We start from the raw sequence: 25,238 nt of genomic DNA, 5'->3' as shown, positions 1-25,238 counted from the left end.
TGGAACCAAGATTGTCCTGTCCCTTCCCAGCATCCCCACCCCCTGCCGAGGGTCTTGTCCCTGATGATCCACCACCCCTAATGGGGACCTTTTACATCCATGATGTGGGACCCCCAAGATGGGGGTGTTTGTCCCACAACAGCCGAGGTCTCCTCCCCCCACAGGCACTGTCCCAGTTCCTGATCCTGCTTGTGTAGGAGTCGTGGGGGATTTGGGCACTAGGCGGGTCATCACAATCCCCCATTGAGGCCTGAGCCCTGGAGCTGGTGTGGGTGGGGCAGGAAGGTCCCTAGCTAACAGGTTCTCTCTCGCTATCCCCCACTCCTGGTGGGTTCAGGATGAGGGGCAGCAGCTCAGGTTCCTGCAGGGCATCTACCCCACGTGTCTTGCTGCACAGGACACAGGGCAGGACACACTGGAGCCGCGCTGCTGCAAGGCGGCTGTGGTGAAGAGGATTGTGGTGAGTGAGACACGTCCTACGGCAGCCGGAAGGAGGAGAGAGACATGGGATTGGCCGGGGTATGGCCGGGCTCATGGGTGGGGGCTGGGTGGTGTTGGAGGGGGCAGCAGAGGGCAGGGATTGCTGGGGCTGAAGGCTGGGGAGAAGAGAAGGGAGAAATTGTGAGATTGGGCAGTGGGGGAATTGTGGGGCTGGAGGGCAGCTGAGACTGGGGGACAAGGAATCACACAGTCCCAGCTCGGTAGTTGGGATGGTGCTGAATGGGGGCAGTTTTGACAGGGATGAGGGAAGAAGGGGATTGGGACTGAGCTGGGCAGGAATCCTGGAAGGAGACAAGTTTGATGGGCAGGAAGAAATGGGAGGAGCAGGAAGTAGTGGGGGATCCTGCTGGCCATGTGGGGCACTGGCTGTGTAATCTCCTCATTGGGAGGGGTCAGTAGGGCCCGAATCTCTCACGCTCCCTTGTCTCCTTCGCGTCTCACAGGAGCGTATTGAGGAGCTTTCTAAAGACTCTCCACCCAGCGCCATCCTCGCCAACTGCCTGGCTGCAGTGGGCAACCTCGGGTACCGAGACAGACCCCCTCCCCCGCTGGCTCCCCTAATCCCAGTGCTGCTCAGGCCCAAGGCTGGGAGTCACTGTCCCTCCCACTCCCAGGTCACCTCCCAGGAGTGGCTCCTCTGGCAGAGCTGGTGGGGTGGGAAGGTTCACTCTCTCCTGGCTGGGCTGTTCTTTTCACTCCACTAACATTCCAGAGGCTTTGGGGAGGGGCTCACTCCCGGGCTCAGATACAGGAGGGGGCTGTGGTTGGGGCAAGAAGCCTGGGCTGATTGGGGAAAGTAGGCTCAGCTGTGGTCATGCCCCAATCAGGCCCAGCTGGCCCCTATAACAGGCTGTCAGCCAGAATCTCAAACAGTCTCCTTCTGCTTGTAGAGGGAGAAGGGCCTGGCTGCTTAGAAGCTAGGGACAAGGTACCTAGAGTGGAGCAGGGCTGGGGAAAGGCAGAGGAGCTGGGGAGCTCCTGCCTGGAAAGCCCCAGGCTGCAGCCTAGCATTAGGCTAAAAGGTACTGGGGATTGCAGGGGGCAGCCCAGGGGTAGGTAAAGGCAGCGGGTCCAAACCCCTCCGCCTATGATGAGTGGCGGATACTGCAGTCTGCCCCAGTGAATAGGGGCAAGATGGAGACTGGGCAGTAGCCAATTCTGAGGCAAAGTGGGGATAGTGGGGGGAGGGTTCCCCTGGGAGGGGGAGACCCAGTTGAAGGGGCACCGGGGTCCTGGGAGGGACACGGGGGGCCAGTAGCAGACAGGTGGATCACCGGCCTGCGGAGGGCGCTCTGGGTAGTGGACTGAGCTAATTCCTGAGGCGGGACCAGTAGGAGGCACCGCAGGGGTGAGTCACCCCGTCTACAGTCCCCCACATCCCACTCTGCAGGGAGCAGCTGCTGCAGACTTATCAGATGACATAGGCCACTTGGCAGCTGCATCAAATTTACTTGACCCTGTTCTCCTGCGCACCCCTGTGTGAACCAGGAATAACAGGTTTAATTTCACGTCCTTATTCCCATGAAAGTGCTGCCCTAACAGCAGCCGGCCATTTCCCTTCTGCCAGCTGCCTCCTGCTGTGGGCTGAGTTGGGAATAGTCATTAGGGACAAAGAGACACGTCACATCCTCATGTCAGCCAGTTCCTGCAGCTTGGACTCTCCTCGGCTCCAGCCAGTCGCTCCATCTTCTCTTGGTGAGGACGCTGTACAGGGAACGATGGTGCATGTGAGCACTGTACATTGCTCTCCCTCAGTCAGACTGTGTCTACATTACAGTCTATGCCGGCACAACCCCGTTATGTAGATGCAGCCTGCAGCAACAGGGGTTTTTCCATTGGTGTAGAAACAGCACCTCTCTGAATGGTATTAGCCATGCCTACAAAAGCCCTCCTCCAGCCTTTACCCTCTAATATCTCCACAGAACTGGGGGCTGTGGCCCAGATCCACAAAGGGACTTAGATGTTGCAATGCCTAATTTTTAGGTGCTTGGAACAGCAATGGAACAGCCTTGTGGTCCACAAAGTCGGAGTTAGGTGCCTGGGCTCCTTATACAATGCATGGGGAGAGAGATAGACACCTGAGAAGGGGATCCACAAAAGCCAGCATGTTGGGCCAGGAGCCTCCTGTGACTAAGTGGGAATTTTCTGTAATACTTTTATGAATCCGATGTGTGCCACAGTTTCCCCTATATGCTGCACTGTTACCCAGTGGGTGAGAAAGGACTGTTTGCTCTCAGGACAGGCTAAGAGGCATAGGTGTGAATGTGATCTAGATGTCTTGAGACTGAATGGGTCATTGGAAAAGGACTGACTGAGAGGCCAACCTCATATTAATGGAGAATCCTAGAAGACCATGGGAAACCATTACCTGGTGTGACAGGGTCCCTGGGGTGCAACCTGGACTGTGGGACCCCTGAGCCCTCCAAACCCACCAACTGGGGCTGCATCTCACACCGTGATGCTGATGTGACGCTCCAAGCCTCTAGCAGGCACTGCACTTACACAGCCATGCACAGGCAGGGACACACCCAGCAGTGCTACATGAATGATCTCCCTGCCACTCATGAACCATCAATAGGGAGGCTCCAACCAATTCACCCCAGGTCCGCAGTCTTGCACACCAGAACTGTACTATCTTGCGCTGGTCAGAAGCCTGGTCACTGCAAATTCATTACCTAGTTCGCCACTTCGTCAAAGGAAAGTGGACATGCACCAGCCGTTGTAACTTGAGCTGTTTCCCAAGCACTTTAGACAAACTTACTCAGGGCCGGCTCCAGGCAGCAGCCTACCAAGTACGTGCTTGGGGCGGCACCTTGCAAGGGGGCGGCATTCGGGGTTTGTTTTTGTTGTCTTTGGTTTGGCCAGGCGGCGCTGGGGAGGACTTGGAGGCGGTGATGGGGTGGGGACTTGGGCGGTGCGACGCGCTGCGGGGTGGGGACTTGGGCGTTGCGACGCGACACTCAGGGAGGGGCGGGGCAGCAAAAATGTTAGAGCAGGTGTGGCACGTTGCTCGGAGGGGGAGCGGGGGCTTAGAGCAGCGCGACGCTCGGAGGGGGGCGGGGGCTTGGTGCGGCGCTCGGGGGCTTGACACATCACTCGGGGGGGAGGGGGCTTGGCATGGTGCCCAGGGGTGGGGGCTTAGAGCAGCGCGGCACTCTGAAGGGGCGGGGGCTTGGCGTGGCGCAGTGCTCTGAGGGGGCGGGGCTTCGGGCGGCGTGATGCTCGGGGGGTGGGGTTTCGGCGCTGTAGCGCTGGCCGGGAGGTACGGCGAGGCAGCGCTCTTCTTTTTTGCTTGGGGTGGCAAAAAAGTTAGAGCCAGCCCTGGTGTCAGTGATGCGGCCCTAGGGCCAATGCACTAGTCTTCATGCGACCCTCGTGGTCATTTGAGTTTGCAACCCCTGTTTTAGAAGGTCTGTAGTCACCTAAAGATGTAGTTAGACTTAGACATCTAGTGGGATTTTCAAAAGCACCTAGGTGCCTAACTCCCATTGGAAGCAAGGTGCCCAGGCCAGCAGAATGACTCAGCCAGCAGAATGACTTTGAAAATTCCAGCAGAATGACTTGGCCAGCTCACCACAGGCTGCTTCCCCTGCACCCCACTCCCAACAGGGTCCCACATGGGCACTTACAATTTTTGGCCTCAACTTTTTTTATTATTGTGTCAAATTCAGAAAATTGCAGCAGGATTTCAGAATGTTCTAGGGGAGGAGACCTAGGTCCCCTCATTTTAAAGCCTCCCCCACAGCCCCCCAGAGAGCCCCAGTGGGGTCAGCTCCAGGCCTGGCTTGGGGGGATTCCCAGGATTGTCCCCTCAGGGACAATAACTGCAGGGTCTGACTCCCAAAGAAAAGCCAAGCCCAGGACCCCAATGAGTGCGATGGGGCCAGTGAGCAACAGGGAATGTCCCGGCATTTACTTCCCTAGGGACTCATTGCTCATGGCGAGGAATGTAACAGCCACACGGGTTAAGAGTGAGAGTGTCAGGCCCTGCTGTATAAGCTGTTTTGTGCTGCCTACTCAGCTGTGTCAGGGAAACTGGTCCCAGTGTGATGGAGGGAGGGGTGGGGTTGGGGAGTGGGGAGAGCTGGGGAAGGGCAGTCGGTAGCTGGGCCATGGGAAGGGGAGGGAGAGCCCAGCCCCAGGGCTGTGTGAGTGAGGGGCCCAGGCTGGCTGAATGGGACCTGGGAGCCCAGGAAGCTCTTCACCCCTCTCCCCATGTGTTAGCTCCACCTCAGCCTCTTGCCTAGCCCACCCCCGCCCCATATCCTTGTATCTTTGCACCTGCCTCCATGCCTGGGACACCCACCCTGACCTACTGCCCAGGGCTTGCAGACTTCTCCTCCCATACACCCATTAGTGAGCTCCTGAGCCCAGCCCTGCGTGGGAGATTCCAGGGCACTGAGGGGGCTACAGAAATAACCTGGAATAATAGTAACACCAGTAATTCTTCAGGCAGAGCAAAGGCATAAATAAAAGGCAAGAGACCGAGACCCATGGTTGGGGGGAGGGGACGGCAGAGAGAGGACAGAAGGGCTGAAAGCAGAGCTGGGGGAATAATGTGCAGCATGTGATGTGTCCAGTGAGCTCAGCTTCTGTTCTAGTTGGTCAGCTGCCCACAAACTGATCACAATTTTCTCAGATTTATTTGTTAAAAAATATTTGCTAAATACATTTGTCAAATACATTGATCTTTGAGGGGTTAGTTATGATTGGACACCCAGGTCACATGGGATTGTTTCTGTTTCTTGATTGGCTGAATTTAACTCTTAGAAACAGGGTTTTGGTGTAAGTATTTGTGATTAAGACTTTGGTGGGGTTGCTTGCATGCTCCAAGTTATACACATACTTAAGGACCTTGTTGGGTCAGGGCCTAAATGGTCAGACATTGCTTCCTAGGAATATTTTATAACATGCAGTAGAAATCCCTTGTTCGCATGGACATTCCTGCCAGCAAGTGCCTTCGATGGAAAGTACACAGGATGAGTACAGAAGGTGCAGGAGCTAAAGGGAATTCATGGGGAGTCAGGCACCTAACTCATGCAGGCACTTTTGAAAGTCCCACTAGGCTCCTGTCTGCATCTTTAAGAGCCTAAATAGCTTTTCAAATCTGGCACAGAGATTAAGGGGAAAATTTGTGAAGGTCTGTAGTCACCTAAAGATGTAGTTAGGCGTCTAGTGGGATTTTCAAAAGCACCTACGTGTCTAACTCCCATTGGAAGCTAAGTGCCCAAGCACCTTTGAAAATTCCACTAGGAGCCTATCTGCATCTTTAGACATCAAAACACCTTGGAAATTCTGGGCCTAAGTGACGTGCCTATGGCCACACAGCGAGTCTGTAGCAGAGCAGGGAATTATGCACCTTACCCTGGAACTCCCTTCAGAGCTGCACCTGAAGTGTCTAAGTTCCCCTGAGCTCTCTCAGCACAGGCAGCGGAGTGTTTAATTATCATTCCCTATCAGTGTGTTCTGGGGCACACAGAGTCAGCATTGCTGTTACTCTGTTACCATCTTTCAGATAATAGTCCAATGGTGTGCAATAAAACAGGAGACTCTGCCCCCAGAGGCTTCCACTGGACACTGCTCCCCTCTGCAGCTCAATAAACTGCTGCTTATTGTTACCCTTTGTACCCCTCGCTCACCTCCTGCACCTTCTTGCTGCTGTTACGCAATGTCATCATCTCAGCAGGATCATAAACGATGAGGGAGGGGAGGTTTCATAGTGGTAGCTATGTTAGTCTGTAGCAGCAAAAACAACGAGTCCTTGTGGCACCTTAGAGACTAACAAATTTATTTGGGCATAAGCTTTTGTGGGCTTGAACCCACTTCATCAGATGCATGGAGTGGAAAATACAGGAGCGGGTATAAATACATGAAAAGGTGGGAGTTGCCTTACCGAGTGTGAGGTCAGTCTAACGAGACAATTCAATTAACAGCAGGATACCAAGAGGAAAAATAACTTTTGTAGTGGTAATGAGTGGCCCATTTCAAATAGTTGACAAAAAGGTATGAGTAACAGTAAGGGGAAATTAGTAGGGGGGGAAATTAGGTTTAGGTTTTGTAATGACCCAACCAGCCCTAATTCAGTCTTTATTGAGGCCTAATTTGATGGTGTCCAGTTCGCAAACTAATTCCAGTTCTGCAGTTTCACACTGGAGTCCGTTTTTGAAGTTTTTTTGTTGAAGAATTGCCATTTAGGTCTGTTATCGAGTAACTAGGGAGATTGAAGTGCTCTCCTACTGGTTTTTGAATGTTACAATTCTTGATGTTTGATTTGTGTCCATTTATTCTTTTGAACGAGCCCCTGATGGTGTGGGTGATGTGGTTAGGTCCTATGATGGTATCCCTTGAATAGATATGTGGACAGAGTTGGCACTGGGGTTTGTTGTAGGGTTTGGTTCCTGGGTTGGTGTTTTTGTTGTGTGGTGTGTAGTTGCTGGTGAGTATTTGCTTCAGGCTGGGGGCGCTGTCTGTAAGAAAGGACTGGCCTATCTCCCAAGGTCTGTGAGAGTGAGGGATCATCCTTCAGGATAGGTTGAAGATCCTTGATGATGCACTGGAGAGGTTTTTGTTGGGGGCTGAAGGTGATGGCTAGTGACATTCTGTTACTCTCTTTGTTGGGCCTGTCTTGTAGTAGGTGACTTCTGGGTACCCTTTTGGCTCTGACAGTCTGTTTCTTCACTTCACCAGGTGGGTATTGTAGTTTTAAGAATGCTTGCTAGAGATCCTGTAGGTATTTGTCTCTGTCTGAAGGATTAGAGCAAATGCGGTTGTATCTTAGAGCTTGGCTGTAGACAATGGATCGTGTGATGTGGTCTGGATGGAAGCTGGAGGCATGTAGGTAAGTATAGTGGTCAGTAGGTTTCCGGTATAGGGTGGTGTATATGTTGACCATCGCTTATGAGCACTGTAGTGTCTAGGAAGTGGATCTCTTGTAAGGACTGGTCCAGGCTGAGGCTGATGGTGGGGTGGAAATTGTTGAAATCCCAATGGAATTCTTCAAGGGCCTCCTTCCCGTGGGTCCAGACGATGAAGATGTCATCAGTGTAGCGCAAGTAGAGGAGGGGCGCTAGGGGACAAGAACTGAGGAAGCGTTGTTCTAAGTCAGCCATAAAAATGTTGGCACACAGTGGGGCCTTGCAGGTACCCATAGCAGTGCCGCTGACTTGAAGGTATAAATCATCCCCAAATCTGAAATGGTTGTGGGTGAGGACACAGTCACAAAGCTCAGCCACCAGGTTTGCCGTGACATTATTGGGGATACTGTTCCTGACGGCTTGTAGTCCTTCTTTGTGTGGAATGTTGGTGTAGAGAGCTTCTACATCCAGAGTGGCCAGGATGATGTTTTCAGGAAGATTACCAATGGATTGTAGTTTCCTCGGGAAGTCAGTGGTGTCTCAAAGATAGCTAGGAGTGCTGGTAGCGTAGGGCCTGAGGAGAGAGTCCACATAGCCAGACAATCCTGCTGTCAGGGTTCCAATGCCTGAGATGATGGGTTGTCCAGGATTCCCAGGTTTATAGATCTTGGGAAGCAAATAGAATACCCCTGGTTGGGGTTCTATGGGTGTGTCAGTGTAGATTTGTTCCTGTGCTTCTTTAAGGAGTTTCTTGAGCACATGGTGTAGTTTCTTTTGGTAATCCTCAGTAGGGTCAGAGGGTAATGGCCTGTAGAATGTGGTGTCAGAGTGTTGTCTAGCAGCCTCATGTTCATATTTCAACCTATTCACGATGACTACAGCACCTCCTTTGTCAGCCTTTTTTATTATAATGTCAGAATTGTTTCTGAGGCTGTGGATGGCCTTGCGTTCTGCATGGCTGAGGTTAAGGGGCACGTGACGCTGCTTTTCCACAATTTCAGCCCGTGCACGTCAGCGGAAGCACTCTGTGTACAAGTCCAATCTGTTGTTTTGACCTTCAGAAGGAGTCCACACAGAGTCCTTTTTGTGGTGTTGGTAGGAAGCTTTCTGTGGGTTAGTGTGTGGTTAAAATGCCCTGGGAATGGTGGGTAGAGCTAGACATTAACTAGGGTGTCTTGATAACTTTTCCCCCTAATTTTGAATTGCTATTTTTCTCCCTCGTCCTCACTGGACTGAGCCTATTTTCTTGGAAAAAAATAATGTGGCCACATAAAAGAACAGCCGATAAAATCACATTGTTAGTTTCCCTCTGCTCCTTCCTCTTCAGTTACCTGGGGTTTGCCACATTCAAACTGAAAGCTGCAGCCTGAGGCTTATCTGGCACTTGGTTTGGGCTGGGGTTGCACTTCAGCCTCTGGAGCAATAGAACTCGCGGTGTCTCTGCAGAGTCACTCAGAGCAGTCCCAGGACTGTTGTTACTTTCTGACATTTTCATTCTCAGGGGCAGAATGGTGGGAACCCGGAGGAGATTTAATAGACAAGACAGAACTCTGTGAGCTCAGCTCAGTGCCCCCTGTAACAATAACCCAGGGGATTGCTAGGCCCCTAACAATGCACAGTGCAACACACAGGTGATGAGATGTGCGCTAAGCCAAGGTCCAACGGCCAATAGGAATCTGACCATTGACTGCAATGAGGACTGGCTCATGCTCCAAGGCCCGGAGAGTCTCAGACAGGCCAGAGGTAACTGACACAGAGGTAACTTATCTTTGAAAACTCATGGTGATTGGGAGAGGTCCAAGATGACTAGAAAAAAGCTATTGTAGTGCCCTTCTTTAAAAAAGGGAAGAAGGAAGTTCCAGGGAACTACAGGTCAGTCAGCCTCACCTCAGTCCTGGAAAAATCATGGAGCAGGTCCTCAAGGAATCAATTCTGAAGCACTTAAAGGAGAGGAAAATGATCAGGAACAGTCAGCATGGATTCACCATTGACAAGTCATGACTGACTAACCTAATTGCCTTCTATGATGAGATAACTGGCTCTGTGGATCAGGGGAAAGCAGTGGGCATGTTATTCCTTGACTTTAGCAAACCTTTTGATACAGTCTCCCACAGTATTCTTGCCAGCAAGTTAAAGAAGTATTGCCTGGATGAATGGCCTATAAGGTGGATAGAAATCTGGCTAGATCGTCAGGCTCAACGGGTAGTGATCAACGGCTCCATGTCTAGTTGGCAGCCGGTATCAAGTGGAGTGCCCCAAGGGTTGGTCCGGGGGCTGGTTTTGTTCAATATCTTCATTAATGATCTGGTGGATGGTGTGGACTGCACTCTCAGCAAGTTTGGAGCTGACACTAAACTGGAAGGAGTGGTAGATATCTGGAGGGAAGGGACAGAATACAGAGGGACCTAGACAAATTAGAGGATTGGGCCAAAAGAAATCTGATGAGGTTCAACAAGGACAAGTGCAGAATCCTGCACTTAGGATGGAAGAATCCCATGCACTGCTACAGACTAGGGACCGAATGGCTAGGCAGCAGTTCTGCAGAAAAGGACAGTGGATTAGAATCTGGATATGAGTCAACAATGTGTCCTTGTTGCCAGGAAGGCTAATGGCATTTTGGGCTGTATAAGTAGGGGCATTGCCAGCAGATTGAGGGACATGATCATTCCCCTCTATTCAACATTGGTGAGGCCTCATCTGGAGTACTGTGTCCAGTTTTGGGCCCCACACTACAAGAAGGATGTGGGTAAATTGGAAAGAGTCCAGCAGAGGGCAACAAAAATGATTAGGGAGCTGGAACACATAAACATCATGGTCAAGTCACCTCTCACTCTTCCTTTTGATACACTGAACAGATCGAGCTCTTTCATTCTGCCCCTAGAGGGCATTTTCTCCAGCCCTCGAATCACATTTGTGGCTCTTTTCTGCACCCTCTGCTCTCATTTCGAACATCTTTTTCAAAATGTGGCCATTAGAACCGGGCGCACTGTTCCAGGGTCTGTCTCACCAGTGCCAAAAACGGAGCTAAAACCCCTCCCTGCCCCTGCTCACTGGCGAGGGGGTGTCCAGCAGAGCTGCTTTCCCACCCTTTCTGTCATTGCTCCTCCTCTCCCAGTCAGTTCCTCATCCCCTTTTTTCTGTTTCCCTTCTCCTCCTTCCCCTCCAGGCCACTCCCTTCTCTTCACCTCCCCCTGCCACCAAGCAGGGCAGAGGCCAGCAGCAGGCACCTCCCAGCAGTGACAGCAGAACACACCTTGCTGGGGAAGGAGAGACAGACAGACTGAGACCCCAGCAGCCATGGGGACACCTGGTCAACCAGGGAAGAGGAAACGTAAGGCTGAGGGTCAGGAACCTCCGACTCCAACGTCTTTAGCTGGTAGAAAGCTAGATGATACCATTTGTCACATCTGTCGGGATTATTTGACAGACCCAGTGACTATACAGTGTGGGCATGAATTCTGCCGGGTCTGCATCAGCCAACGCTGTGCGGGAGTGGAGACAGCCACCTGTCCTCTGTGTGGAGAAACGTTCCAGAAAAGGTCCAACATGCAGGTAGGCAGCATAGTACCATTCATCAAACAACTGGGGTTAAAGCCAGGACAAAGGGGGAGGGAAGGGAATGTCTGTGAGGAACATGGCAAAGAGCTCACATAGTTCTGTAGGGAGAATGTCAAAGCCCTTTGTGAGGATTGCAAAGAATCCCTGGCTCACTGCTCTCACACTGGGATTCCCATAGGAAGGGCTGCCCACGAGTCCCAGGTAGGAGTGTTTTTGTTTGCTAATTAAATCCCTTTAGGGCCCTGTGTCATCCTCTCTCTGGACAGTTACCAGTCTGTTGTGACCGGACCTAATCACAGAATCCCATGCGCTTCTAAGACTTCAGCTCTGGGTCTCTCAGCTGCACTCCCAGTTGTAGACCCCATGTCTGCCCCCATTCATTGGGATGTGGTTCTCTGCACCCCACCTGTCTGAAACCCGAGACCCAGAGACACAGCCCTGCCAAGCTCCCACTTGGTTACACATGCTCCGGCAGATTTCCAGCTCACTGTGGGCCCGCTGAGTTTTCAATTGACCCCTGCAGGGACAATGTGTCAGGTGAGCCAGGAACACTGGCTTAACAAAGGGATTTCCTAACCACTGGGACTTGTATTTTTAAGAAAGCACAGAGAGAGTTACAGATCTACACAAAATAACAAACAGTCCTGAGACAAACTGCCCCCATCCTCTGTGTCTGGTCTCACCCCTTCTGTCACTATGGCTACACTACAGCCTATGTTGGCAAAACTTCTGTTGCTCAGGGGTGTGAATATTCCACCCCCATGAGCAACATAAATTATGCCAACATAGGTACCGCAGCTCCCGGGATTGGGTTTTTTATGCTAACAGGAGAGCTTTCTCCCATCGGCATAGAGCGTCTTCACCACATGTGCTGCAGCAGCGCAGCTGTATCGGGAGAGCTGAATGGCCGCAGCCCTTCTAGTGTAGATGTATGACTCTGAGGTCTTGTGAGCATCTCAGGCAAGGCAAAGACGCTCCTGCTTTCTCGATCTCCATCCTTGTCTTCTGGCATATGGTGGTTGATGGCCCCTCTTGCTCTGAGAGCATCCCTCCTTCAATATAGTCTCTGTCCCCTTTTGCCACATGGAATTGTCTGAGCTCCACGGACCAATCTTAATTGTCAAATAAATTCTTCACTAAGCTCCATCCCCATGCCAATAGCAGAGTCAGACTCCTTGGCTTAGTTACTAAAAGATGTTTTTTCTGCCTTTTAATTTTCTTAGCCTTGCAGGGGGAAGTCAGGTCTGGGAGAGGGCTCTTTAATCCAGCAGACAAAGGAAGTGAGATCTAATGGCTGGAAGTTAAAGTTGGACAGATTTAGGCTAGAAGTAAGGTGCCCATATGTTACCATGAGGGGGATTTACCACTGGAACAACTTACCAAGGGTTGTGGTGGGTCCCCATGACTTTTGTCTTTAAATCATTACTGGGCATCTCTCAGAGGCCTGCTCTCATTCTCAGCCACAAGCTGATGCTGCAGGAATCTCTGGGGGAGGTTCTTTAGCCTGTGCTCAAAAACAGGAGGTCAGACCAGATGTTCAGAATGGCCCCTTCAGGTCTTATTGGCTGTGAATCTATCACTTATTCTGATTAATGCTGCTCCATACAGAAGCGTAACCCTTTGTGGTTGACAAAGGTGCATGGCGGTGTGTTTAGCAAACTGTAGCCATAGAGGGCTGAATAAGTTAGCTACATTATTTGCTCAGATGAATGAAATTCATAAATACCTAGGGAAGCAGGGATGGCTGGGAATTTACCCTTCTGAAATGGGATTGCTCTGATCAGGAGAAGGTTTTGTGCCTGAAAGTGTGTGGCACACCCATGGGGAATGGTCCCTGGATGTTTCTTCACCTGGTTTTATTAAATTATAGAATATTATTGACAGTTTCCCCATTTCTCCTTTCAGGTGGAGGCAAGAACTTTGAGCAGGTACTGTACATGCATTTGCCTTTGTTATTTTCCCATGCATTCCTGTTCGATGCACTGCAGCATTACTGCACTGAACAGCTGAGCTGAAAGATGACAGAGAATCTCTTCTCTTTAGGAGTGAAAATGTGAACGGTCAGGAACAGGAAGCCATTTCTACTCAACAGCAGGAGCTCAGAGGTAAATGAACACCACTCTCATATTCAGCAGTGCCTACCCCAAGCGCTCACAACTCGTCAGTCAGGTCCCAATACATGACAAGACTGGATAAAAAAAGTCACAAGATTTTGAACAAAACCAATTGTATCACCTCGTTTTTGAACATTTAAGAACATTCCGTGCACCCCATTCCCCACCCCGTACCCCTACAGTCTGCGTGTGCTCTTTCAGGGTGCACAGCCAGTCTCAAGAACACACTTACACATGTGAACATCTCCTGATATTGGGGCATTAGTGCCAATGGTGGAGGTGATGGTGGTGTTACTGAAATGTCGGGTCCGCCTAGCTGAGTGCCAATGACAGCCAGACAGGGATAAGGAAAGGTTGCTTTATTCTGCAGAAGAAAGGAGCGCTTTGTACTAAGAAACAAAAACTCTAACTCCATACAAAAAACAAGAATCTTTATACACACTCACACACAGGCTTCGGTCATGTTAGCATTTGATTGGTGGTTAGCAAACCCTGCACTCCTGCAATCTGCTCAGCAAAAACCAGTTCAGGACTAGCTTCAACTGCCTCTAGACTGATAAGGGAAGACAGTTCAAAAGTTCAGGCTACTGTGTCCCTGAGGTGTCCAATTTCCCCTAATGGTTGCCAGCTATTATAAACTGCTTAACTAGCTATGTGGGGGGGGGGGGGAAACTCTACTGACTGTCACAGTGGCTCTCCAGGTTTGTGTTCAGACTGCACAGGTGGGGGTTGGTCACATACCGTCATGTGCAAATGCTCAGGCTGAGATCATGAGATTAGAGAGGCAGGATGGTCCAGTGGTTACAGAACTAGCCTGCTGTGCCAAAGATGTGCTGTGGGACCTTGGGTGAGTCCCTTAGGGACTGATTATTAAAGCTCTGTAGGTGCCTAAAAATGCAGATTAGCACCTAGTGGGATTTTTGGACATGCCCACTTGTTGAACTCCCACTGATTTCAATAGGAGTTAGGTACCTAGTTGCTTTTGAAAATCCTTCTAGGCGCCTATCAGAATCTTTGGATGCCTCAATCCAGGGGTGAAAGTAACTTAAAGGACTTGCCGGTACTCCAGAGTCCTGCAGAGGGGGAGGGGCTCAACTGGAAGAGGCGTGGCCTCTATCGGAATAGGTGGGGCCTTTAAATCCTCGGGCTTTTAAATCAGGATTTAAAGGGCTCAGGGATTCGGCTGAAGCTAGGAGCTGGGCCCTTTAAATCACCCCCGAAGCTACCAGCTGCAGAGGTCGCTGGGAGCCCTGGGGTTTGGGCAGGGATGAAAGTAATTTAAATTTCTTACCCATATGGTCCAATCACAAGCAACCCACCTCTCCTATGTACTTCATTGATTCCTCCCACTGCATGACATAGATAGAGAAAATAAAGCTACTATTACTACTACCAGTACTGTCTGTAATAAAACTTTACTATTGGAATAAGCCTGAAAAAGTGAAAACTCACTGTCACATTTTTCTCCGTGTCTTCCCTCCTCCTCCAGCCAGGCTGTGGACACTAGGCTCTGTGCTTCCTCCCTGCCTGGCATTGAGCAGCAGCTGCAGGGGCTTCCCTCTAGCTTGCAGCAGGGAGCAGGGAGACTGGCTGAGGGAGGGAGAAGCCTGCCTCCTGCATAAGATCAGTTTAAACTCAGCTGTTCCCTGCATGGTTCAGTAACATTTCAAAGAGGATTTGCAAGCACTTTGGACTTCACAACCATGATCCTATGCTGGGGAGGGAATGGGATAGATTTTAACTTGGAAATGGTTCCTGATTTTGATTGTGTTTTTTGTGTAGAAGAGATCCCCTCATCCCAGGGGCAGAAAAGAACTGCCCCTGCCGTGGTCACACACACCCTCCCTACTCCCCCCAGCTACTGTGAGTGAAATTAACAAGGATGCCAGAAACCACTCCTAACCCGGAGAGCTGAACCACTCAGGGAACAGCTGAGTTTAAACTATTCGTATGCAGGGGGCAGGCTTCTCCCTCCCTCAGGCAGTCTCCTTTTCTTACCGGTCCTCTGTACCGGCCCGTACTGGCTTACTTTCACCTCTGCCTCAATCCCTTGAGGAAACCTGTCCCTCCATGACTCTGGTCCCCATCTGTACAATGGGGATAGTAGTCAGGCTCTACCTCCCAGAGGGGTTGTGCAGATAGATACACTAAAGATTGTGAGGAGCCCAGAGGGGATGGTAATGAGGGCCAGATCGGTACCAAAACAGATTATGGCACCAACACCAGAAGAGTTCAGTCTCCTGTCAGAGTATTCTGCTCAGTACCAGAGATGTGTGTTTAATCCTAAAGAGATGTGGGCAACATTTTCAATACTGTTGTGATCAAGTTACATTGGTTTGGGTGACCCAAAATGTGGTTTGCAATAGTTTAACTTCTGGGTGATTTTAGTTAAAGCTGAATCTTAACTTTTACTTGCCATGGTTTAAAAAGTTTGATTTCTTAAAATCTAAAATTGATTTTAATGCTTTTTTGAAAAAAAAAGTCTGGCACCTCTGCTCAGCCTTCTCTGACACTGAGAGAAATGGTCTGTGTATAATAAGTAGCTATGCTGGTTTTAGCACTGGTTCTAAACAGGGACCTATAGAACTGACAGGCACATGGCCACATTTTCTGTGATGAACTAGATAAACCCAAAGTAGACTGGAGAAGCTCCGTGGGAAATGTACATCCATTTGGAAGGCCATCATGAGACCTAGACCCAACTGAAATCCTGCTTAAGTCCCAGTTTTAGGCTCTAAATGGGATGTAAGTGGCTAGGCCTTGTGCTGGTCCCCATGTGAAGAGGAGAATTTCATCCTTCCTGAATGCTTCTGAAATGAAATATAACTGCAGATCCAGTGGGGCACTTAGAAAGTTGTTCTTTCTTCCATGACTAAACTTTTTGTGTCCTGCTCTAAACATTGAGTGCTCACCCGCAGCAAATGTCATATGTAAGGATATGATTCTGTCACAGAGACACGGAGCAGCAGCAGCGGCCTCTGCTGGCAGCCAGTCTCTGACTGTGCTCACAGTGTTAGTCTCCCTCCTCCCAGTAAAAGTCACGGACAAGTTGTGGGCTTGCATGAATTTTTGTTTATTGGCGTGACCTGTCCTTGACTTTTACTAAAAATACTAGGGCTTCGATTAATGGCACCTAACTCACGCGATTAACTCAAAAAAATTAATTGCAATTCAAAAAATCATTGTACTTTTAATCACATTGTTAAACAATAATAGAATACCAATTGAAATGTATTAAATATTTATGGATGTTTTTTCTACATTTTCAAATATATTGATTTCAATTACAACACAGAATACAAAGAGTCCAGTGTTTACTTTATATTATTTCTGATTACAAATATTTTGCACTGTAAACATAAGCAAAAGAAATAGTATTTTTCAATTCACCTCATGCAAGTACCAGAGTGCAATCTCTTTATCGTGAAAGTGCAATTTACAAATGTAGATTGTTTTTGTTACATACTGTGCTCAAAAACAAAACAATATAAAACTTTAGCGCCTACAAGTCCACTCAGTTCTACTTCTTTGCTAAGACAAACAAGTTTGTTTACATTTATGGGAGATAATGCTGCCCGCTTGTTATTTACAATGTCACCTGAAAGTGAGAGCAGGCATTGCAAGGTATTTATGTGTCAGATATGCTAAACATTCATATGTCTCCCAAGTCCCCGCCCCCTCCCCGAGCGCCACGCCGCCCAAGTCCCCGCCCCCTCCCCGAGCGCCACGGTGGAGCGCCCAAGTCCAAACAATGTAAAACTTTAGCTCCTACAAGTCCACTCAGTCCTGTTTTTTGTCCAGCCAATCATTCACACAAACAAGTTTGTTTACCTTTGCAGGAGATAATGCTGCCTGCTTCTTTTTCACAATGTCACCAGAAAGTGAGAACAGGTGTTCGCATGGCACTATTGTAGCCGGCAACACAAGATCACAAACATCTAAAAATATTTAAATAAATGGTATTCTATTATTGTTTAATGGTGCAATTAACCATACAATTAATCACAAAGCCTACGAAGAGCTAAAAATCATTGAGTGCTGAAATCATTTGAGCTGGGGCAGTGTTTCTACCTAGCCTGCAAAGAGCTTAAAATTATTAAGAGACGGATGTGCAGAGGTCACAGCAGAGAGGCAGGTGGTAGTGGAAGGTGACTGATAGTCAGTTGGTGAACAAGCGGCTGGAGAGGTGGAGAGGTGCAATGAGTGGCCAGCAGGGCGCCTGGCGGAGAGGAGAGGCTACAGCTGTGAGCAGGCAGCTGGTGGGAGCAATGACTGGCAAGCAGCCAGCAGGGTAGCTGGCAGAGGGGGACAGTGAGCAAGTGCCCGAGCAGTGGAGAGAGTAAGATGCCTCTTTACACCCCCCTCCACCCAGGGCGGAAGGTGAACTCTGTGGATGCACCTCTGAACTCTGGGTCTGCACTGACCATAGGCGCCAACTCTATGCGTGCTCAGGGACTGGAGCCCCATGGGGAAAAATTAGTGGTTGCTCCCCTCCTCCCCTGCTCCACCTCTTCCTCCCCGCCAGAGCACGCCGCGTCCCAGCTCCTCTGCCTATCTCCCCGTGCTTCCCGTCCAGCCACCGCCAAACAGCTTTTTGGCAGTGTAGCAGGGTGGTCCCCTGCTCCTGCCCTACAGGGCCGGCTCTAACATTTCTGCCGCCCCAGCAAAAAAAAAGAGCACTGCCCTGACCCCCCCGAGTGCCTCAGCGCACCACCCAAGTCCCCGCCCCCTCCCCGAGCGCCGCGCCTCCCAAGTCCCCGTCCCCCCAAGCGCCGTGCCTCCCAAGTCCCCGCCCCCCTGAGCGCCACCCAAGTCCCCACCTCCCCGAGCGCCGCGTCATGCCGCCCAAGTCCCCGCCCCCCCAGCTCCGCGGTGCGCCACCCAAGTCCCCGCCCCCCAGCGCCGCATCGCCTAAGTCCCCGCCCCTTCCTGAGCACCGTGGTGCAGCGCCCAAGTTCCCACCCCCCGAGCGCCGCCTGTCCAAACCAAAAACAACAAAACCAAACCCCGAGGTGCTGCCCCAAGCACGTGCTTGGTAGGCTGGTGCCTAGAGCCGGCCCTGTGCCCTGAAGGGCAGGCTCAGCTGTGGCCATGCCCCAATCAGGCCCAGCTGGCCCCTATAAGAGGCAGTGAGCCAGGAGCCCAGGAAGTCTCCCTCTGCCTGTAGAGGAAGAAGGGCCTGGCTGCAGGGGGCTGGATACAGGGTAGCTGAGTGGAGCAGGGCTGGGGAAAGGCTGAGGAGCTGGGGAGCTCCAGCCTGGAAAGCCCCAGGCTGCGGCCTAGCACAAGGCCAACATGTACTGGGGGTTTCAGGGGCCAGCCCAGGGGTAGGCCAAGGCAGCAGGTCCAAACCCTCCTTGCCAGTGATGAGTAGGTTGATACTGCAGTCTGGCCCACGGCATGGGGGCTAGATGATGATTGGCAGTAGCCTGATACTGAGGTGAGGTGGGGATAGTGGGTTGGGGGTTCCCCTGGGAGGGGAGATCCTAAGACTGGGGGAGTTCCTGCCGGGGGCAGCACCCCAGATAAAGGGGCACTGGGGTCCTGGGAGGGACACGGGGGCCAAGAGGCAGTGGATCACTGGCCTACAGAGGGCGCTCCGGGCTGGAAATTGAGCTAATTCCCTGAGAGACCAGCAGGAGGTGCTGCAGGGGTGAGTCTGCTCATCTACAGGCAGCTTAAGCACACTCTGGGGGGGAAGAGGAGCAGAAATGTGGTGTGCTCAGGGGAGGTGGTGGGGAATAGGCAGGGCCAGGGTGGGGATTTAGGATAAGGAATCGGAATAGGGGCAGGGACTTTGGGGAAGGGGTTGTAATGGGGGCGGGGCCTTAATGGACTTAAGAACCTGAGGGGAAAAGGACTGCCCAACCTACTTGGGGTGGGTCTTTTGCTCATGGTTTATGTTTATGATCCCTGTTTGTGGTGTTTTCCCAAATTAACACCGAGTTACTTCCCTCCTTTTATTAAACGTTTCTTTTCTATACTCAGACTCTGTGTTTGTGAATGAGGAAGTATTGCCTCTTACAGGTGCCCAGGGGTGGTGTGTAAATTTCTCAGGGTTACTGATTGGGGGCTCAAGTTGGTTCTGTGTTGTATCGATGGAAAGGAACTCCTAGATATTGAACCCGGCCCTAGCTGCTGCTGGCTCCACCTGGCAGAAGGGTTACAGTAGTATTAGTGCTCAACTGTAGATTTTTTTCTCTGCTCACAAAGAGCAGAAATTGGCCTTTAGTGATCTGTGCGTTTATAGCGAGCTGGGGTTTTCAAAGCTGCCATGGGTCTGAATACTCAATTTTTATTTAAATTAATGGGCACCAAATGTGCAAACGCGCAAAGCACCTGCAGTGCTGTAAACTTTATGTAGAAATTTGTACGTGTCAGAAGAATTGGGAAGGGGAAATGTCTGTTACAATGATTTCCCAGTGGGGCTGGAAGCAGGTAATTCAGAGAAGCAGAAAGGAGCTGAACTTTGTACTTGTGAAAGTTGGAACTAAATTCTGTACCTTTAGAACTGTCAGCTACACACTCTGTCACCACCAGGTGTGAACTGGTTTAGTTTGTGGTTTTAACACATACATTATGTGGGTTGAGTCCATGTGTAGGTGCTGGGGATTAACTCGTTTTGAGCTGTATGGAAAATTTGTGAATGTGCGCAGGGAGAGCTATGTTGGGCTCATTTCCAACCTCTAAAATATCAAGAACAATTAACTGTCACTGTCTTGTTCCCGGGGCCTTTCAGAGAATTCTCTGCATCAGCTGCACTGGTGAGCTGTGGCTAGAATGCTGTAATAACACAAACACACTCGGGATTTGCACGGCTGCTCTGAGATGCTGCTCACACTGGGCACAAGATGCTCTCGCTCAGGCTGTGCTCAGCAGTGACTGGCAGACATGACACGACCTCCATTTCCTGCAGTGTTGGTAACCCAGCGCTGACGCACCAAGGGGACGAGCGCCACGTGGGGAAACAGCTGATCTTAGAGGCAATGCCTGTAGTGGCCCATCCATACACCCCTCCTTGACCCATGCTGACCTGAGCATCTAGCTAAAGAAAGGCCTCTCCACCCCATTCTTAGCTGTGGCACCTCCCATCTACCCAAGCCCTAGGGGCAGGGGCGGCTCTAGAAATTGGGCTGCCCCAAGCAGCGCGGAGCGCTGCGCCGCCCTTCCCCGGTCCCGCGGCGGGTCCCCTCTTCCCGCGGCTCCGGTTGAGCTCCTGCCGGCATGCCTGCGGCAGGTCCACCGGAGCCCGGGACGAGCGGACCTGCCGCAGCCGCGCATGCGGAGCTCAACCGGAGCCGCGGGAAAACGGGTCCCGCCGCAGTCATGCCTGCGGCAGGTCCGCTCGTCCCAGGCTCCGGTGGACCTGCCGCAGGCATGCCGGCGGGAGCTCCACCGGAGCCAAATGCCGCCCCTCCGGGAAACGGCCGCCCCAAGCGCCTGCTTGGCACGCTGGTGTCTAGAGCCACCCCTGCCTAGGGGGAATTGTTCCCAGGTATTATTTTCCCAGGGGACAGGCACCACCCACAGGTCAGGAGTTGGCCTAGGATGGGGGTGCAGGGACCTCCACAGACAGACCTTTCTGTGTCTCTCCATTTGTTTCCATATTTTGTAACTACCGCAGATCTGCTTTAAGCTTCACCATAAATATGTAAACCCAGTTCTGACCCCACTGATTTTAAAATGAGTAAAGGACGGACTTTTCTATTTGATTCTGAATATAATCATACGTTTTTCCCCCTTGGAGGCCCATGGGAAGTGATGGTCCAGGCTGCAGCTAGGGAAGTGAGTGCTGCAGTGCCTGAAGTGGGGGCACCACAGAGCAATGGGGAGATGGGTGGGAAATGAGCAGAGACCCCATTTCAGCAGGGGTTGTGGGGGGAAGGTATTTGCACAGAGACAATTCTGATGGGGTGGGAGGGGGCTACACGTGTCTGATGGAGAAAGTGTAAAAAACACGTGGGATGGAACAATTACAAATAATGTGCTGGTGTTTGAACGAGTGATGGGGAATGTTGCCGTATCAGCATCAGAGCCCAAGCAGTGAACTCAGGGCTGCTCGCGCTGACACAGACGGGCTCTGAAGGGGAAGGGGCCATTTGTCCTAAAACCCCATGGAAACTATGGACACAGCGCCGTGAGTAGCCCTAGACCAGTTGGGCCAGAGTCACTGTTGGGGACTGAGACTTGTCCAGTGTTTAACAGCATCCCTCACATGGGATCCCCGCCACTCCCATGTCCTGGCCTTTCCACAGCCATGTAAAGAGGGAAGGGGCAGGATTTCACCCTCAGTGACCATGTGCTCCGTGTGTGTGTGTGTGTGTGTGTGTGTGTGTGTGTTTGTTCTGGTATCCAGGACCAGGAGGCATTTCGTACTTGGAGGAAGGGAGGGAGAATGTATCTCCCCTCTCCCCTCCCTATTTTAGCAGGCACAGAGCTCACATTGTATTTGGGTGGTGCAGGGAGGAGCCTGTATTCACTGTTCCTCACCGCATCAACCTTTGATGACAGGTAGCTGCCTCAGTGCCCGCTGCCCTTGCCCCACTGCCACCCTCCCCAGTACCTGTCCTCATCCAGCTGTGAGGGAGAAGCACAGAAGTTGGATGTTTCTGCTAAAATGATCAGTAGTGAGATAATTGCAAATGGTGATAATTAAATTGTAATTGATCAGGCCTTAGTGTCAGCCTCCCAATCCCACTGTGCTGAGTGTGAGCAGCAAACAGCACTGCCTGCAGACTCAGGCAGATCTCCGTGGGCTGGAGCACTGCTTACACCAAGGTCACTTGCTCAATTATATCTTCATACCCATAAAAGCTGGGCACATTTTAATAAATGGAAGGTGAGTTTTTCACCCACACTTCAACCCCTTTATGGTCAGTAAAAAGACCAGAGCAGCATAAAAGGGCTCCAGAAGGCCTGGATGCAGCTAGGGGAGGATTCCTCCAGTGCAAGCAGTGCAGAGAACACCTGCAGGCTGCCTCCTGAGGACCCACTCACAAGCCCTATTGTAGGGGTGTGGGAGATGGACCTGAGAAAAAGAGGAGGGTGTCAGGAGAGGGGGCCAGGGCACAGTGCAGCAGAGATCATGGTCTGTGCTGCTGCCCTTCACCCAGGATTTGGCTACACTTGCAGGTGTGCAGCGCTGGGAGTTAAAGCTGTCTTTGTACAGCTGTGTAGGGAAAGCGCTGCAGTGTGGCCACATTTGCAGCATTTGCAGCGGTGTTGGGAGTGGTGCATTATGGACAGCTATCCCACAGAGCACCTCTTCCCATTCTGGCGCCATGGGTTGTGGGAAGGGGGCGGAGGGTGCGGGTCATTCTGCTTCCTGTCCCAATGCCCCTTGATGCGTTGCTTCACATCCCAGCAATCCCTGTGTTTCCCTCAACATTTGGCGCCATCTTGCATCTTTCAATGGTTTCTGTGCAGTACGATTCTGTGTTCCATTTCGGTCTGCAGGAAATGGAGCCCAAACTGCTGAGGAATATGCTGACGAGTCTCGCCAGCACATCACGTTTGGCAGTTGAGCTATTCCTTCAGCTCCAAAGTGACAATGAGGAGTTCCGACAATGATAGCGAGTCGCATAATGTGTACAACACGAAATTGCTTGTGGCATTCACAGACATGCTCAGCACCGTGGAACGCCGCTTTTGGGCTTGGGAAACAAGCACTGAGTGGTGGGATCACATCGTCATGGAAGTCTGGGATGACAATCAGTGGCTGCAGAACGTTTGGATGAGAAAAGCCTTTCATGGGACTGTGTGCTGAGCTCGCCCCCACCCTGCGGCACAAAGACACGACAGTGAGAGCTGCCCTGCCGGTGGAGAAGTGGGTGGCTATTGCAATCTGGAAGCTGGCAACTCCAGACAGCTACCGATTGGTCAACCAGTTTGGAGTGGGAAAGTTGACCATTGGAATCGTGTTGATGTAAGTTTGCAGGGCCATTAATCGCATTCTGCTAAGAAGAACCGTGACTGTGGGGAATATTCAGGACATTGTGGATGGGTTGCACAAATGGGTTTCCCTAACTGTGGAGGGGCGATAGATGGGATGCATATTCCTATTATGGCACCCCCCCACACCTAGCATCTGAGTATGTTAATTGGAAGGGGTATTTCTCTATGGTTCTTCAGGCGCTTGTGGATCACCATGGGCGTTTCATCGACATTAACGCAGGCTGGCCTGGAAAGGTGCATGATGCACGCATCTTTCGGAACAGTGGCCTGTTCAGGAAGATGCAGGCCGGGATTTTTTTCCCAGACCAGAAGATCCCAGTAGGGGACATTGAAATGCCCATTGTGATCCTTGGAGACCCCGCTTACCCATTAATGCAGTGGCTCATGAAACCATACACAGGGAGCCTTGACAGCAGCAAGGAACGGTTCAACTACAGGCTGAGCCGGTGCTGAATGACCGTGGAGTGTGCTTTTGGCCGTTTAAAGGGGCGCTGGCGATCTCTGTATGGGAAGTTGGACTTGGGGGAAAGCAGCATCCCCGCGGTTATATCCGCATGCTGTACCCTCCATAATATTTGTGAAGGGAAGGGTGAAAGATTCAGTCAGGCATGGACCTCCGAGGTTCAACACCTGGAGGCTGAATTTGCACAGCCAGAGAGCAGGGCTACTAGAGAGGCCCAGCACAGGGCTGCGAGGATTAGGGATGCCTTGAGGGAGGAATTTAAGGCTGAAAGCCAACAGTAATGTTTGGTGCCTTGCACATGAGTGAAGTGCAGTGGCTACAATGTAAGTAGGAATCTGTATTTCCTAAGCTGATTTGCAGTGCCTGTTTCTTTCCTGGGCTAAGGTATCTTTGACTTTCTGCAATAATAAAGACTGTTTTCAAAGCCAAGAATTCATTTATTGAAAAGAAAATTACTTTATTGACAGACACACAACTTTTTGGGAACCTAAAAGGGCAGGGGGGGTGGGGTGGGGAACTGTACGGTCACAGGCTTGAATATGTCCTGTCTGGAGTGCTGTGCAATGACTACTGCACTTCAGGATGGCTATACTGCATGGTGATGGGGGTTGAGTGCAGAGGGTAAGGGTCGTAGTTCTCAGGGCTAGTTGGTGAAGGTACAGGTGTTGGAGGCAGCTGGTGGTGGTAAGAACCTGGATGTTGGGGAAGGGGTTTTGAGCTGACATGGGGGCACAATGGAAAGAGCTTTGGGACAAGGGCAGTGGGGGTGGGGGGGGGGCGCGGTATTGCTCCGCCTGCATGGTTACGAGCACCTGGATAGAGTCTGCTTGGCGCTCCAGGATCCTTATCAGCTGCTTCGTGCTTTTCTTCCTCTGCGCTATGTTTTTCTGGCGGATCCTGCTTTCCCTTTCCCTCCAGTCCTGCGCTTTTTGATTCTCCGTGAGAGATTGCTGCATAACTTTTTGCAGCATGTCTTCTTTGCTTTTTTGCGGCTTCTTCTGGAGGTTTTGTAGTGTCTCAGCAGGGACAGCCGAGATCTCAAAGTTGCATCTGTAAAGCCAAAATGCAACACTTAACAGAGGCCGCATTGTTTATACCAGACAGAGTTATTCCTCCACAGTAACAGTCTTCACAATAGCATAAATTTCCCATGCCAAAGAGAACGCACATAACCCACTGGATCCCCGAAATGGTGAGTAAGGGGGACTGGTTCAGGGCTGTACTGGGGTTTCTGTGAGTTGGGGAAAACAAACAGCTGCAGAGGGCACCTACACTGAACACTATCCCAACATTTTCCACAGGAAGTTATCCTGGAAGATATCTCGCTGCTTCAGGTCACCTGGGAAGCACGGGAGGGTCTTCTACTTCAATGCGGATTCTGCCCTGGCCCCTATGCAGCTTGCCTGTGTCTTGCAATGGTCCCCCCACCCCTCGTGGCACAGTGGCACGGCCGCATTAGCCTGACTGGGACAAAGGACCACAGTGGCTCTCCCAATAAACTTGCGCAAGTGCATTGCCCACGCTCTGGCTGAAACTTTTGAAGAGATTACCGAGGCCGATTACCCCGACATGATAGACCAAATCAATGCACTGTTCTGCATCTAGGCATGCATGAATGCAGCCCTAACCCTCTCTCCTCTCCCAAAAAAATTCCATCCTGAAAATAAAAGCTGCTTACCGGGAACCCGCTCCTGTGCTTGTCCTCCACCAAGTATTGGCTGCTGCAACTGGCTACCTTCCTCCTGGCTTGAGAAGAGCTCCTGGCTGCATGCCTCCTGGGACTCCAGGGTGTCT

At 51.1% G+C, this 25,238-nt stretch overlaps 2 protein-coding genes across 2 annotated transcripts in view; both read left to right on the top strand.

Annotated features, from left to right (window-relative positions):
* LOC120383937 (E3 ubiquitin-protein ligase TRIM39-like) overlaps nucleotides 1-25,238 on the top strand; it is a 961,691-nt gene that overhangs the window by 620,343 nt on the left and 316,110 nt on the right. The gene's annotated exons all lie outside the window — the stretch shown is intronic.
* LOC120383451 (E3 ubiquitin-protein ligase TRIM39-like) overlaps nucleotides 1-25,238 on the top strand; it is a 40,387-nt gene that overhangs the window by 10,551 nt on the left and 4,598 nt on the right. Inside the window, exons 2-4 of the mRNA XM_039501605.1 lie at nucleotides 10,522-10,907; nucleotides 12,819-12,841; nucleotides 12,957-13,018. Coding sequence (XP_039357539.1) covers nucleotides 10,653-10,907; nucleotides 12,819-12,841; nucleotides 12,957-13,018 — 340 coding nt within the window. The 5' untranslated portion in view covers nucleotides 10,522-10,652. The remainder of the gene's footprint in view (nucleotides 1-10,521; nucleotides 10,908-12,818; nucleotides 12,842-12,956; nucleotides 13,019-25,238) is intronic.

Source organism: Mauremys reevesii, linkage group 15, assembly GCF_016161935.1.
Source record: "Mauremys reevesii isolate NIE-2019 linkage group 15, ASM1616193v1, whole genome shotgun sequence".
NCBI lineage: Eukaryota > Metazoa > Chordata > Testudines > Geoemydidae > Mauremys > Mauremys reevesii.
This window is presented reverse-complemented; position numbering and strand designations above follow the sequence as displayed.